Source organism: Cervus canadensis, chromosome 2 (assembly GCF_019320065.1).
Source record: "Cervus canadensis isolate Bull #8, Minnesota chromosome 2, ASM1932006v1, whole genome shotgun sequence".
In the NCBI taxonomy this organism is placed as follows: domain Eukaryota; kingdom Metazoa; phylum Chordata; class Mammalia; order Artiodactyla; family Cervidae; genus Cervus; species Cervus canadensis.
The window spans coordinates 22,811,667-22,826,730 of NC_057387.1; the positions used below are offsets into that span (position 1 = coordinate 22,811,667).

Here is a 15,064-nt window from a genome sequence, read left to right on the forward strand (position 1 = left end):
GTTTCAGCAGAGGGATTCCCGAGTGTATGATTCCATGAAGTACGAACATTGAACATTTGAGCCAGCTGCTGAGGAGTTGTGTGTGTGTGTGCACTCAGTTACGTCTGACTCTGCGACCTCATGGACTGCAGCCCATCAGGCTCCTCTGTCCATGGGATTTCCCAGGCAAGAATACTGGAGTGAGTTAGCCATTTCCCTCTCCAAGGGATCTTCCTGATCCAGGAATCAAACCTGTGTCTCCTGGGTCCTCTTGCAATGGCAGGCAGATTCTTCACCACTGGTGCTACTTGGGAAGCCCGCTGAGGAGTTATCTGAATTCTTCTGAGAACTGCCCCGGTGCTAGATAAGAAGAAACTGCTGAGGCTGTAACACAGGTAGTGGTGGGAGATGATGCCAGGCAGAGCGGAGAAAAAAATCTTGAACAGAAGGATTTTCTGTGCATCAGGTAGAATATTCTATTTCAGTTAAATGTAAAATATGGATGGTAAACACCTGCGTGAAACCCTTTAGCTTCTGTGCCTTCCCATCTTAGGGAGGATGGTCTAACTTTGAAGGCGCTTAGGATCTGTCTCTGCATTGCAGTAATTTTTATTTTGTGCAGAAGGCGTGGGATGGTGGTGCAGGCTTGGCAGCTGTGACGAGCTGAGGCCCTTCGGCCAAACTGAGGGGCTCTGGCCCAGCCAACAGACAGGAAATGCCTGACCCCAAGGACATATGTGCTATTCTTGACCATAAAGATTGGAAAGAATCTCAGACTAGCTCTGGCCAACAGGGTTGTAAATGGATTTCTCTGTTGCCTTGGTTTTGAGCCTTTCTTTTTTTCTACTTGGGCTTCCCTCTCCAGGTTAAAAAAAAAACAAAAAACCAGTAACCACAAGGAGGAAACCATATTATTTTAGCTTCTCCTGTCTGGAGAGTGGTCAGTACTTAGCTGCAGTAATCTTTTGGCTCTGTCTGGAATTACCATGCACCTCACCGCAGCAGTCTGCCACTTGGGAGGTTGGCATGTGGGACTGGACAGTCTGGGTGTGTGCCTGGGAAGTCAGCTGCCCCTTGGGATGTGGACCCATTCCCGGGGTTCACTGGAGGCATCTCCCCCCTGTACGGGGGTGGGGGGTGGGGGTGGGGGGGTGGAGTTCTTTGCCCTTTGCATCCTTTCTGACCACAGGCTTACTCAGGAGGAGGCAGGACTCCCATGGCCATAACCCCCTGGTTGATTGTTTACCCAGTTGATGCTTGAAGGCTGACAAATGATTAACCCCCTGGAATTCCCAGTTAGACCCCAGTTACAGTCATGAGTTCAGCCTTGGGAGCCACAGACTTAAATTGTTTTTCCAGCATTTTACCCAGCCGGGCGTCCCTGCTGGACTCTGCGCTGGAAACTCTCCCGGGGGAGAGCTTGGTGCGCAGGGGGCGTGGGAAGTGAAGGGAGGAGGCACCCGGGCTGTGGGGGAGGCGGGAGACTGAGCCGCTCCGAGGTAAGGAAGGGACCCGCCACAGCAGAGGGGACAGGAAAGGAGCTGCTCCTGGCCGGCCTCTTGGCCGCTTCCTTCCCCTGACATGACAGCCCCGCCGGCCTGGCTCCCGGCCGTGGCCTTGCAGCGGCCTTGGCACATGACTCCCCATCCTGCCTGAGAACGGGCCGGGAGAGGTCTGTGCTCAGGCGGCGGCTCCCCCAGCTTGGTCCCGCCTGCCCTGCCTGAGGCTTGGGGGTGGTTAGGGGGGTGGGGAGCTGCAGGCGGACCCGCTGCTGGGGTGAGGGGCGTCTGTCCTCTTCCCTGGGAGGAGGAATACGATGGCAAGTAGATTGGAGAGGCCTGACAATACCTCGGAGCCCTGTCACCTGGAGCTCAGCTAGCGAGCCTAAGTTCTTGTCACATGGAAAACTGGGTGACCCTCAGTGCGCACCCCACAGAATTACTCAGATGAGAGGGATGCCCTCAAGTGCAGGGTCAGCTCCATTGGCGGTCCCAATGGAAGCCCTCTGGCCACAGGGGAGCTGGGAGCACCGCCCTCTGCCACTCCCATCCCCACCAGCAGGTGGCGGGACTCGCCAAGGCCGTGCACAAGGATCCGTGCACAAGGCCCCAGAAAAGGAGAGTCAATGGCTCATCCATAAGAAGGTGGGGGAGAGGTATGTGCTGGTTGGCTTCCACCTCTTGGCAGGAAGGGAGGATGAATCCATAAAGTGGTGAGGCTTCTGCTATTGGAAAGGAATGGCTTTTGCCTTTCTAGAGGCCCAGACAGGGGCTACTGGGAGAAGGTGCCAATAAACTCGGGCAGGTTAAATTCGAATTCTGGCCCAGCTGCTGGCTTCACTTCCCCTCCTTCCACTTCATTCTCTCCCACCCTCCCTCCCTCCTTTCACCATACTTGATCACATTTACTTCCACTCGGTAGCAGTATCTTCAGACTGATCTTTCAGATGGGGTTGAGTTTGTCTGGCAGGCACTCGAGCCTAGTGACTTTGCAGAGTTAGAAACATTACTCTATTTTGAGATGTGGGGAGGGTGTGGGTTGAGAAGAAAGGAAGATGAACATATTGCAAATTCTGAAAACGAGGATCCGAGCAGTCTTGGCAAAGTTGGCTGATCCCACCCTGAAGTGATCGGACCCTGGTAGAAGGTTTCTGTGGTGGTGCTGGTGGGTGTTGAGGGAGCTAACAGCTTGCAGTGGGTGTCAGGTAAACAAGCTGGGGCTGGAAATATCTAAGGAAACTGACAGTGGTGCCTCCCTGGATTCACACTCCTTCCTTGTCACATGACTTCGAGAAGAGGATTCAGGCACATTCAAACCCAGTCTCCTCATCGAAGAGAAGTTAAGAGGGGCAGATACTTAGAGTCACATAGCACAGTGTCTGTTGTGGCCAAAACCAAGGCTCACCCTGCTAGTTCAGTGATTAGAACCAGATGGCGCTAGTGGTAAAGAACCTGCCTGCCAATGCAGGAGGTGTAAGAGACGTAGGTTCGATCCTTGGTTCAGGAAGATCCCCTGGAGGAGGGCATGGCAGCCACTCCAGTATTCTTGCCTGGAGAACCCCTTGGACAGAGGAGCCTGGTGGGCAACAGTCTACAGGGTTGCAGAGTTGGACACGGCTGAGTGACTAACATATTCATTTTTTTCATTTTCCTCCTCTCTCAAGATGAAATGCATACCCTGCTTCATTAGGTTGTTGTTAAGATTAAACGATGTTAAGTCCCTAGAAATGACCAAGAGATGGTTTAACATTTTAATAAGTAATCTTCTGATTTTCCTCTCCGAACCTGTGTAAACGTGTATAACGATATGTATGCTAGTGTGCATATCCTAATAAACGGGATTATTTTTAAACCAGCTAGTTTTCATCTAATAATACATTGTGACTGCCTTTCCTTACCTCTAAATAGCCTTCTCTGTTACTTGATAGCTGGCTAGAACCCTGTGATATGATGGATGGAGCTGAATCCATATTCTGGTTTTGCACTAACATAATGCATTTTTAAACAAATTGGAGTAGATATTGTACCATGAATGTATCTCTTGAGGTGACAGAAGCTTCCCACTCTTCTCAGAACATAAGCTAATCCTCCCTCCCCTGGTGTGAATAAGGATCTGGACATCCTCCCTTTGGGAGCTCAGAGCCTCCTTAACTCTGAATAGGGCAGCATTATGAATTTCATACACCGGCCCTAAATGGGGAACTCACACTCTGCCTCTCCTCCTGTCTCCCCACTTAAATCTAAAAAAAAAAAAAAAGAATGTTTATTTATTTAGTGTCTCTGGTATGAACTGTCTCTTGGTTCCCAAGAAATCACAATCAGAAAGTCTACTGTTCCAGTTTTGCTGTCTGGTGTGTTCTCTCAGAAGGCGCTCTGTCCTTCTTAAAAGGCTTAGAGGTAAAAACACTATGATTTCCTGCTTCCCAAGGTAGACCCTTAAGCCCTGCCTTTCATGGTGGAGAGCAGCAGTCATTTCTGTACCATTCTGGGTACCATACCCTGCCATTTTAGTTTTATGAGTTTCTGGTGATGCTCATTCTTATTTGATTCCTTTGCTTTATGGATATAAAATTCTTCTTGCTGGTCTTAGGTTGGCAGAAATCATTGATTAGGTTCCCTTTAAGTTCCCCCCACCTCTGTGCTGCTTTTGCTTTTAGTCACTAGCAAACCAGTAGGTCACAAACCTTCCTCTTAACCTCTCCATCCCCCATCTTCAGGGTGTATTACACATGTTGACTCAAGGGGTATAGCTGTCTATTATAGAGATTGAGCTCCAGGAGACAAGAGAGTGATGGGTAGAAGTGATTTAGGGTCAAGAGTCCCTTGAGGGATAGACCTCTTAAACGGTTTATGGTTTTAAAGGGATTTTCTCCTATGGCCTAATCCTGCATTTGGGACCTGGCGTTGTAACCACTTAACACATTCTAAAGGGACTCTGCTGTGTTTCAGGATACTGCTGAGTGACCATCCTCAGTCCCAGCCATTTTCCTGCAATGTTTAAGAGAAAGGCTTGATTTTTCCCTCTAATTGAGGGAGTATATCATCAACTCTAGATGGTGCTGGTGGTAAAGAACCCACCTGCCAATACAGGAGACATAAGAGACGTGGGTTCCGTCCCTGGGTCAGGAAGATCCCCCGGAGGAGGGCATGGCAACCCACTCCAGAATTTTTTCCTGGAGATTCCCAGGGACAGAGTAACCTAATGGGCTACAGTTCATAGAGTCACAAAGAGTCAGACAGACTGAAGCGACTTGGCACACACATAGCACACACATCATCAACTCTGAGGATAGATATAATGTGTTCTTTAGGGCCATGAGCCCGTCAAAATTAAGGAGGGGCTGCGGTGTCTCTGAGGTCTGTTGAAATGGCATCAGGACTTAGAAGAAGACTCTGAATTCCACATCTGGACTACTCAGAATATCAAGTTCAAGTATTTTCCAAAGTGCTTTTTTAATGTTTCCTGCTGACACTCTCCCTGAGAGAAAGGTTAAGTAGCATTATCCTCCTTGCACTGATGAGGACACTGAAACAATAAGAGGTTTACTGACTTGCCTGGGGCTCTGGGGGAAGGCTGGCCCCACTGGAATGGCAGCTGCCCGTAACTCCTGCTTTCCATGCCCAAGAGTCTGGTTGCAGAGCCCAGGCTGCCTCTGGGAAGCCCTCTCAGTGAAAGCAGGCAGGAAAAGCTGAAGTAGCTTATTCAACCATAATTTTTTTCCAAACATTTTTTTGATGTGGACCATTTTTAAACACTTTTCTTGAATTTGTCACAATATTGCCTCTGCTTTATGTTTTGGTTTTTTGCCTGCGAGGCATGTGGGATCCTAGCTCCCTGACCAGGGATTGAACCCACCCCCCCACCCCACATTGGAAGGCAAAGTCTTAACCACTGGGCCACCAGGAAGTCCCACTGCTCAGCCATATTCTCGCAAGTCCTATTTGGGGACTGCCGAGGCAGAGAAAGAGCTGGACACTTCAAAGTCAGTCCAAGATCTTTGACCTATAAACTGTTTTGCTGCCTTGAGCTAAGCTGTAAGAGTGATAGATGGCAGGGGTCAATTATTTTTGGCTCAAGTGCTCAGACTTGGCAGGGCGCCCTATACATTTGATATATAAACCTGACATCTACAAAAGGTTTAGGAATCTGATGTCATCTCTCTACAGCTCACATGATGGCCTGTTCTGTAGAGGGGCTCTGTAGATGGCAGATCCTAGAAGATCCACCTCATGTTTTAAAGAGAATTAATTGAAAAGGAGGCTTGTCTGGGTGGCAGAGGAACAGTGTCAACTCGCGAGGCCACATGCCAACTCTCACTGGACTACAGTTCGATCCGCTTCCATCCATGAAGTGGATGGGTTTCCCTGGTGGCTCAGACAGTAAAGAATCTGCCTGTAATTCAAGGGACCTGAGTTTGATCCCTGGGTCAGGAAGATCCCCTGGAGAAGGGAATGGCTACCCACTCCAGTATTCTTGCCTGGAGAATTCCACGAACATAGGAGCCTGGCAGTCTACAGTCCCATTGGGTCACAGAGAGTCAAACACGGCTGAGTGACTAACACTTTCATGAAGTGGATTATTCTGTTAAAATGGCTCTATAGCTTTAATGATGGGGTAACAGTGGTATTCCTATTTTACAGATGAGAAACCTGAAGCTCCAAAAGGGGACTGCACAAGCCTAAGGCCAACTTGTAAACAGTACCATTCTGGGTACCACACCTTTCTGTTTTAGTTTTGCCGATTGTGCCAAGGGATGTTCCTATTAAGGTCGATCTACAATTAAGGTGCATAAGTAAGGCAAAATATGTAATCAGGTTCTAGAGATGGCTTCTGATACAGAGGGTCCCTGCGTCCCCTCCACCTGTCCCCAAGAGACCTACTAAAGCGTGAACTTCTTGGCTCACTACTCACAGGAAGCAGCAGGTCCTCACTGCAGAGCCAGGTGCTGCTGCTGGGAGTGACGCAGTCTTAGACGAGAAGTCAATATACTGATGCTTGTTATTCTTGTGTCGTGACTGTACTTTTCCTCTGGTTCCTTCCAGACCCCCTCCTAATTAGCTAACATCCTCACAAAGACTGTTGTGGGTTTCAGGAGGTCAAGATGCCCGCCCCGCCACACACCCAGTTTTACTGAGGTATAATTGACAAATAAAAATGGTGTATGTTTAGAGAAGGGCAAGCTTTAACAGGAGTAAAGAACTCATAGAACTTTGAGGCAGCATGATTAGTTTAATCCCCAGTTTCTGCCAATCTGGCTGAGACGGCAAAGAATCTGCCTGCAGTGCAGGAGACCTGGGTTTGATCCCTGGGTCAGGAAGATCCCATGGAGAACGCTGAGTGACTATCACTAACACCAGCAAGAAAAATTTTATATCAGTAAAGAAATCAAATAAGTGTCACCAGAAACTCATAAAACTAAGATGGCAGGGTATGGTACCCAGAATAGCACTGCTTACAAGTTGGCCTTAGGCTTGTGGGGTCCTCTTTTTGAGCTTCAAGTTTTCTCATCTGTAAAATGGGAATACCACTGTTACCCCACTATTAAAGCTATAGAGCCCTGCTAATAGAATAATCCACTTCATGAAAGTGTTAGTCACTCAGTCCTGTCTGACTCTCTGTGACTCCATGGACTGTAGCCCGCCAGGCTCCTTTGTTCATGGAATTCTCTAAGCAAGAATACTGGAGTGTGGATAGCCATTCCCTTCTCTGGTCAGGGTATCTTCCCAACCCAGAGATTGAATTCGGGTCTCCTGAATTGCAGGCAGATTCTTAACCGTATGAGCCACCAGGGAAACCCATCCATTTCATAGATGGAAGCGGATCGACTGTAATCTGGTGACATTTGGCATGTGGCCCCATGAGTTACCACTGTTCCTCTGCCATCCAGACCAGCTTCCTTTTCAGTTGATTCTATTTACTTTAAATCATGAAATGGGAGCCTCTAGGATCTGCCATCTAGGGCTTGGAACTCTATACATTTTATTGGACTGTGCCATCAATTTTCACGGCAATCAAAGCCAGACCTGGTGAGGGGATGAGGCCAGACCCACATGATCTTGATCTGTGTTTGTTTTGTCTGGAGCAGGTATCCCTGGTCACCTCCCTCATCCTGTTCTTCCTGGATGGAACAAGAAGACAAACAGGGTGTGTGTGAAGCCCAGGACTCGCAAGACAAGGGCATGGGCTCTGATTTTGAGAACTGTGAAGACAGGGAAGGGGACCCAGACGAGAGAGGAATGGGCTCTAACCCACAGGATGCAGACAAGAGAGAAGGCCACCTGGAGCAGGAGATGGGCTCCAACCCACAGGATGAAGCTCTGAGAGGACGCTCAGAGGACAGGGAACTGATGTCTAACATCTGCACAGGTGAGCAAAGAGCTGGGGAATTTCCATGGAAGTTGCCCCATTCACATTGTTTTCTGCCCCATTCACATTGTTTTCTAGTTCCTTCAGAGTGATAATCAGGGGCAGCATTCTTAGGAGGCAGCTTTCTAGCTGCTGCTGGTGCTAAGTCGCTTCAGTTGTGTCCAACTCTGTGCGACCCCATAGACGGCAGCCCACCAGGCTCCCCCGTCCCTGGGATTCTCCAGGCAAGAACATTGGAGTGGGTTGCCATTTCCTTCTCCAGTGCATGAAGGTGAAAAGTGAAAGTGAAGTCGCTCTGTCGTGTCCGACTCTTAGCGACCCCATGGACTGCAACCTACCAGGCTCCTCTGTCGGAGACCATTAAGCAGATTCTGTACCGCCTTACAGCATCTTTCCAGGTGGTGCAGTGGTCAAGAATCTGCCTGCCAGTGCGGGAAATGCAAACAGACACAGGTTAGATCCCTGGGTCAGGAAGATGCCCTGGAGCAGGAAAATGGCAACCCGCTCCAGTATTGTTGCCTGGGAAATCCCATGGACAGAGGAACCCGGCGGACTAAAGTACATGGGGTCACAGAGTCGGGCATGACTGAGTGATGGTACACACACCATCTTAAGTCTGAGGAACATCTCTTTTCTTTAGTCTGGTCTGGGGAGGAACTGTAGCTGGTAAACAAGGGTGAAGAGGGTAACTCACTGGCGTGCACTTTATAATACAAAATATTGCTATAAAATGACACTTGTTAACAGCACAAGAAGGAGCGCAGGTAATACTGGGTCCTACCATCCTGAGGTTGCTGGAGAGTTATATGAGTTGCTTAGCACAGATCCAGATGTTTACAGTTACAGTCATCATCCCTGCTTGCAGATAAATAAACCCAACGGTAAGAGACTTGCCTGGGTTCACATGGCTAATACCCAAAGTGCCCAAGGGCTCTCCTAAATCTTTGCTGTTCTTCATCTGGAAAGAGAATACTGGGCCTCCATCCACTTCCTTGGTTCCATCTTTGGGCTTTTGTTGCTTGATCCTGCTCATGCCCTGGGAACTGAAATGAGCTGAAATACCTTACAATCGGGATCCTGAGGTGACAGTTCTTCCCCAGGACACCTCCCAGACCCCCTGTGCCCTCCCCTGCAGTGCACAGAATGTCTTTCACATGCCTGGGGATAAGCAGCCAGAGGCAGATAGATGTGTGTTCCGGGTCAGCCTCCAGGCTGGACTCACCAGCTAGCTCCAGATCCTGCCTTCACCTCCCCTTTTCCCTACTCCCCACCCATTCCCCGCCCCCCGCCCCAAACACACACAGGAGAAAAGCCCTTAAGTTGAGATGTGTTTGGTTTGTTGTTCCACCTTAAGCTGTTGCAGACTGACCAATCATACTAAAAAACAGACCAGTGAGTTAGGCCAGGTGGTTCTTGTGGTTGGCCAGAGTGATCTTGTCTTTTGAGGCTAGGGCCTTGAAAGGGATTGGTGGCTCATAGAGTGGAGCAATCTCTTCTGAGATCACAGAAAGTCCCGCCTGGCCCAGAGTTGACCATCTCAAGCGCGCCGCCAGGGCTTCAGGCGGCCACGCTGAGCAGAGCCCCAGGTCCAGTGGTGGGGCCTAGGCCCAAACACAGCTGCTTGAAGAACTGGAGAGGCAAGGGTCAGATGAGCGCTCTCGCTTTAGGCCATCCCTGAGTCTCCAGGTGGGAAGGAGGCTGAATTGGGGGTTGAGTGGGCAGGGATCTTGGAGAGACATATTAAGAGGTCCCGGGGGAGATTTACCTGTGGCCCACACTCTGTGACAGGCTTCCTCTGGGTTTACCACTTGAGCGCCAAGCGTAGTCACCCCCATGGCCGCCTTTTCTGTTGCAGAGGGGCTGCTGAGCGAGGAAGATGGGGTTGCAGGCCCTGTGGAAAAGGAAGACCAATCTGGCGTAGCTGAGATGGCCATGTTCCCAGGGCTGTCTGAGTCCGACAGCATTTCCCGGAGCCCCCAGGAAGAGGAGGAAGAGGAGAGCGCAGGGGAGAACCGGCTAGAGGAGGAAGAGGAGCAGCCGCCCCCCGCCGTGCTTCCCTGGAGGCGGCATCTCTCCCTGGGGAGTCGGCACCGGGGCGACAAGCCTGCCCACCGCCGTTTCCGCCGCCTCCACCACCCCATGTCCATGGACCTCGGCGAGCTCGACAGCCTGATGGCCAGCATCATGGACGCGCCCACCATCTGCCCCGACTGCGGGGAGAGCTTCAGCCCCGGCGCCGCCTTCCTGCAGCACCAGCGCATCCACCGCCTGGCCGAGGCCGCCGCGGCCGCCAGCCTGGAACCCTTCGGCTTCGCGGGCGAGTGCGAAGCGGTGGTGGGGATGATGGGTGTGGGCGGGGGCTTCGCGGCAGGGCCGGCGCTGGCCCGGCCCCCGCGCGAGAAGCCCTTCCGCTGCGGGGAGTGCGGCAAAGGCTTCAGCCGCAACACCTACCTGACCAACCACCTGCGGCTACACACGGGCGAGCGGCCCAACCTGTGCGCCGACTGCGGCAAGAGCTTCAGCTGGCGCGCCGACCTGCTCAAGCACCGGCGGCTGCACACGGGCGAGAAGCCCTACCCGTGCCCCGAGTGCGGCGAGGCCTTCAGCCTCAGCTCGCACCTGCTGAGCCACCGGCGCGCGCACGCGGCGGCCAGCGGCGCGGGGCCGGCGGCGCTGCGGCCCTTCGCCTGCGGGGAGTGCGGCAAGGGCTTCGTGCGCCGCTCGCACCTGGCCAACCACCAGCGCATCCACACGGGCGAGAAGCCCCACGGCTGCGGCGAGTGCGGCAAGCGCTTCAGCTGGCGCTCGGACCTGGTGAAGCACCAGCGCGTGCACACGGGCGAGAAGCCCTACATGTGCTCCGAGTGCGGGGAGACCTTCAGCGTCAGCTCGCACCTCTTCACGCACAAGCGCACGCACTCGGGCGAGCGGCCCTACGTGTGCCGCGAGTGCGGCAAAGGCTTCGGGCGCAACTCGCACCTGGTGAACCACCTGCGCGTGCACACGGGCGAGAAGCCCTTCCGCTGCGGCCAGTGCGAGAAGCGCTTCAGCGACTTCTCCACGCTCACGCAGCACCAGCGCACGCACACGGGCGAGAAGCCCTACACGTGCATCGAGTGCGGCAAGAGCTTCATCCAGAGCTCACACCTGATCCGCCACCGCCGCATCCACACGGGCAACAAGCCGCACAAGTGCGCGGGTTGTGGCAAGGGCTTCCGCTACAAGACGCACTTGGCGCAGCATCAGAAGCTGCACCTGTGTTAGGGCTGGGCCCAACGGAGGCTGCCCGGGGCGGGGCGGGGGTGGGAGATCACGTGGGGACTAGGTGTCCTGGGGACAGACCCTATAGAAACAGACGGGGAAGGGGGGCGGGAGGCACAATCTGAGAACGACTGCGGAGCCTTTTAGGTGTTAGGAGTCCCGAAGGGGTGGGTTGAATAAGAGTTGTTCTTTGGGAGGTGCTGTATTTTGCCTGCCTCCTCCCTAACGGTGAAATGTTTGGGAGATGTGCTTGAGCGTGGTGATTTCATCAAATGCACGCTGTAGGGAGTCAAGAGTGTGGAGGAGCAGGCATTTTGAGGACTTACAGGAAGAGGAGATATGGGGTGGGGGAGGCTACAGATGGCAGGCAACACAGTAGGTTGGGCCGTGATGGCCTCTGGGAAGCAGGGAGTGGGTGTGGATGGAGTGAGAGTTATGGGATAAAATCAAAGGCAGGTATGAGTAATTCTATCCTGGCTTCACCAGGTATTAAGCCACTGTTTGCCCTGTTCCCCCCACATCAGCTGCAGTCCCACAAAAAGTAGAGGAACTTTGTCAGTCCTACAGGAGTGGATATTTTGTGTACTCTTCCCTTCCTTTCTCTGAGCCACAGCTAGCTGCTATTTTGAGACGTCCAGGGGAAACTGGGCAGAATTTTCAGCTACACACCCTCATTTCCAGGGCAGAAGCTCTGAGGTTTAGAAATTCATTTGTAACTGGTTTTCAGATCAGGGAGCGCTTGGTACTGCTCCTGGTTCTTTGCTACTTTAAAGTAATCTAGCTTCATGCAGGGTTAGGGTGGTCTATGTGGATGAATACCCCCGCCCCCGGTGGCAGGTGTGATCCAGGCCCAGTGTTCTTTCAGGTCTCCTCTGTGGTCTTTAAGTGCTGGGAAATGGCCAGCCATGTGTTTCTTTTCCTTTCCCAGGTCAGCTTGATGCTTGTTTCAAGTGAAACTCGGGCCATTAATGGTGACCCTAGTGACCTGCTGCAAAAGTCAGTTTGCTCAGAGTTTTGCTGGCCTTCTGGGAGAAATCCAGGAAAGCAAGATGTTCCCGTGCTGGGGCGCAAGGCTCCTGTGTCTCATGGGTATCTGTGTACCTCTCCCCCTCTGCAGTGACTGGGGAGCTATCCCAACTCCCACCTCCACCCATATGGTTACGGGCTCTAGTCTGAGCAGAAATTTCTCTTTCCTACACAGGGAGGCACAGTAGAAAACTCAAGACTACACAAGGAGGGCACAAGCAGGGATAGGTATGGATGCAAAATTGCCAAATAGCACAAGCAATGAATGTTGTCTGGTGGTTCTGTACATGCCAAAATAGCACTTTTGTATTTGTAAAGTGCTTCATGCTTTTGAATGATTGTTAGTTGTTTCTCACATCTTTGTGAGGTAGGACAGTATTATGACCCCTGTCTTAGGGAAGGCCAGGGGACAGGAATGCGACAGGCGGTTCTGAAGAGAGGCAGACAGCAGTGTGGATAGGCGGGTCTGACCTATTGTGCTCTCTAGTTCAGCTGCTAGGAAGACTCACCTGTTGTGATTTATATAATAAGGACACTGAAAATTCTTATGCTTGATGGAAAAACTTAAGGCTAGTCTAGAAGGGCCAAAGATGTCCTTGTTGACAAAGCTGGTCTTTGTCATGTAATTAGAGTGTCCTAGATCTGTTCCATTTCTAGTCGGGGCTATAGATGACTCTTGTATAGACTTCAGTTACCTATGCTGAAAATCCCTCCCGTAGGTTAGCCTTTAGAAGGTAGAGTTGTGGAAAGCGGTTTTGTTTTATTAGTGATTGTTACCCTCTACTTTTCATGAAAGCATCTTCACAACCTGTTGGACACACTTGACAAGGAAAAAAAAATCCACAAGATCGTTTTTGTCTTTTAGCAAACTTTGTATGGATGCTGGTAGGTTATACTTGGTCAGTTGTATTTTAGCAAAGAACTTCTTTGGGGACTGTAGGAAAGCATGTTTTTGCCATCATAACACTTAAAAAAAAATCCTGAGAAATCTGGGTTTGTATAATGCCTGTTGATCTTACTCTCTAAATTGGTTTATTGTTATTCACAAATGCAAATAGATTTTTAAACTATAGATAGTTTTGGAAGATACTAATTCCTTTTTATTTTGGTTGAGAGTAATCTGAGCAAAGCAAGTGTCCATTATTTATTCTGACTCTTGAAGTCTGAATACTAAGTGTATAAGACTCACATGAAAATAATATAGCCAATTTGTAGGTAATCTTATTCCTTTTTTTTTTTTTTTTTTAAATGCACATCTACCTCTTCCAGCTGTTTTAAGTTCTTTCAAGTCTGTGCCTATGAAATCTCATCCAACTTTTGGTTATTCATGGGTTTATGATCCGCATTCTGGGTCACTTGGTCTTTTGCTGACATTTTCATACTATTGCAGTCTCATCTGCAGCAGCTCTCGAGCATGGGTTCAATGGGAAGAGGAGGCTGAAACTAATGTTCAGTAATTTACTGGCAGCGGAAATCTCTGGATGTCACTGACCTCCTCTGTTCTTTCAGTTACCATAGATAAGAAAGCCAGCTACTACTTCAGGATCCCTTCTATGAGTGCATCCCTTAGCAAAAGAAAACAGTCCAGCCACCAGTTCCCTGCTCATGGTGCATCTAAGATGTGATTCCATTTTCCTTACAATTCTTCAGGGAACATAGCTGCATTAAGTGAGGTTAAATGCATTCAGGAAGTTTCTTATATTTAGTTCTAGAAAATTAGTATTTCTAAAGCAAACCCTGGTAACTGTGGTTCACCCTTAAAAATGTTCATCTGAAGACTCCTTCTACCAACTCATTCATGATGGTGGAGGCAAATGTATCATTTGTTTCCTGGGGAGCTGGGTCAAGTGCAGGCTGCACTTTTCTGAGAACAGAGAGCAGGTTTAAATAGGTTACATGGCTTGATTAAATATTGAGCTCTGAGTTGGAAGAAGATAAGTTAACCCCTTGAGCCATGTGGCCTCTTTAAAATCCTGAGGCTATACATATGTGAAAAAGTACAAATTAAGAACCTGTGTTCATAGACAATCGGAACTGTGTTTCTGAAGTTTGTGCACATTTTCCTTCACTGTAATGTTATTTTACAACTGTTTGTTATAATAGTGAATAATTTAATGATCCTAAAAGTAACAGGTTTTGTGTGAATGTGTGCTTGTGTATGTGAGAATTACCTTATTTTCAGGTTGTTTTATTTAAATGATGGTTCCTTGGACAGCATTCTGGTGTTCAGCAACCAATATGGAATATTTGTCATTAAATCCAGATCAGTCTTTTACCATGTCAGTCTTTCTTCTTTACCCATTAAATAGCACTTGTCACCCATTAAATAGCACTCAGTTCAATCTATGGAAGTTATGCTCTGGTAGAACAAGGGTCAGCAAGAAGCCAAATCCAGCCCCTCTTTGTGTGAATAAAATTTTGTTGGGAGACTTCCCTGGTGGTCCCGTGGTTAAGAATCCACCTTTCAATGCAGAGGACTCGGTGTGATCCCCGGTCAGGGAACTAAGATCCCACCACAACTGGAGAGCCCAAGTAGCAAAAAAAAAAAAAAACAACCACAAAAAAAACACTGCAGCAAAAGATCCTGAGTGCTGAAACTAAGACCCAACAAAGACAAATAAATATTTTTTAAAAAAATTATTGGGGTGCAATTCTACTTAGCCTTCTTTACATCGTGTCTATGGCTGCTTGTGCACTAAATGGCAAGGTTGAGTGGTTGTGACAGAGGCTATGTGACCCACGATCCCAAGATATTTACCACCTGAATCTTTACAGAAAGTGTCTGCTCACTCCTGATTTAGAATGTCTAGGTGGATCCTAGATCATTCTGGAATTGGCTGATGTCTTAAGTAGTCTGCCCATTCTCACCAATAGTTCAGAGCAACATTTCTGCACTAATGTGGCTTTGGGCGGTTGGGAATGTGTTAATTTT

The 15,064-nt window shown here is 49.6% G+C and overlaps 1 protein-coding gene across 5 annotated transcripts in view; it reads left to right on the top strand.

The window, feature by feature from the left end:
- ZNF697 (zinc finger protein 697) overlaps positions 1–14,412 on the top strand; it is a 33,423-nt gene extending 19,011 nt beyond the window's left edge. For 4 of the 5 annotated variants that reach the window (XM_043459475.1, XM_043459483.1, XM_043459468.1 and 1 more), the window contains 2 exons: positions 7,565–7,845; positions 9,701–14,412. In XM_043459475.1, the coding sequence (XP_043315410.1) occupies positions 7,565–7,845; positions 9,701–11,109 (1,690 nt within the window). In that variant the 3' untranslated portion in view covers positions 11,110–14,412. Of the gene's footprint in view, positions 1–1,751; positions 2,135–7,564; positions 7,846–9,700 lie in introns of those variants that run through there. The other variant, XM_043459463.1, reaches the window with a different exon arrangement.
- Positions 14,413–15,064: the final 652 nt, after the last annotated feature.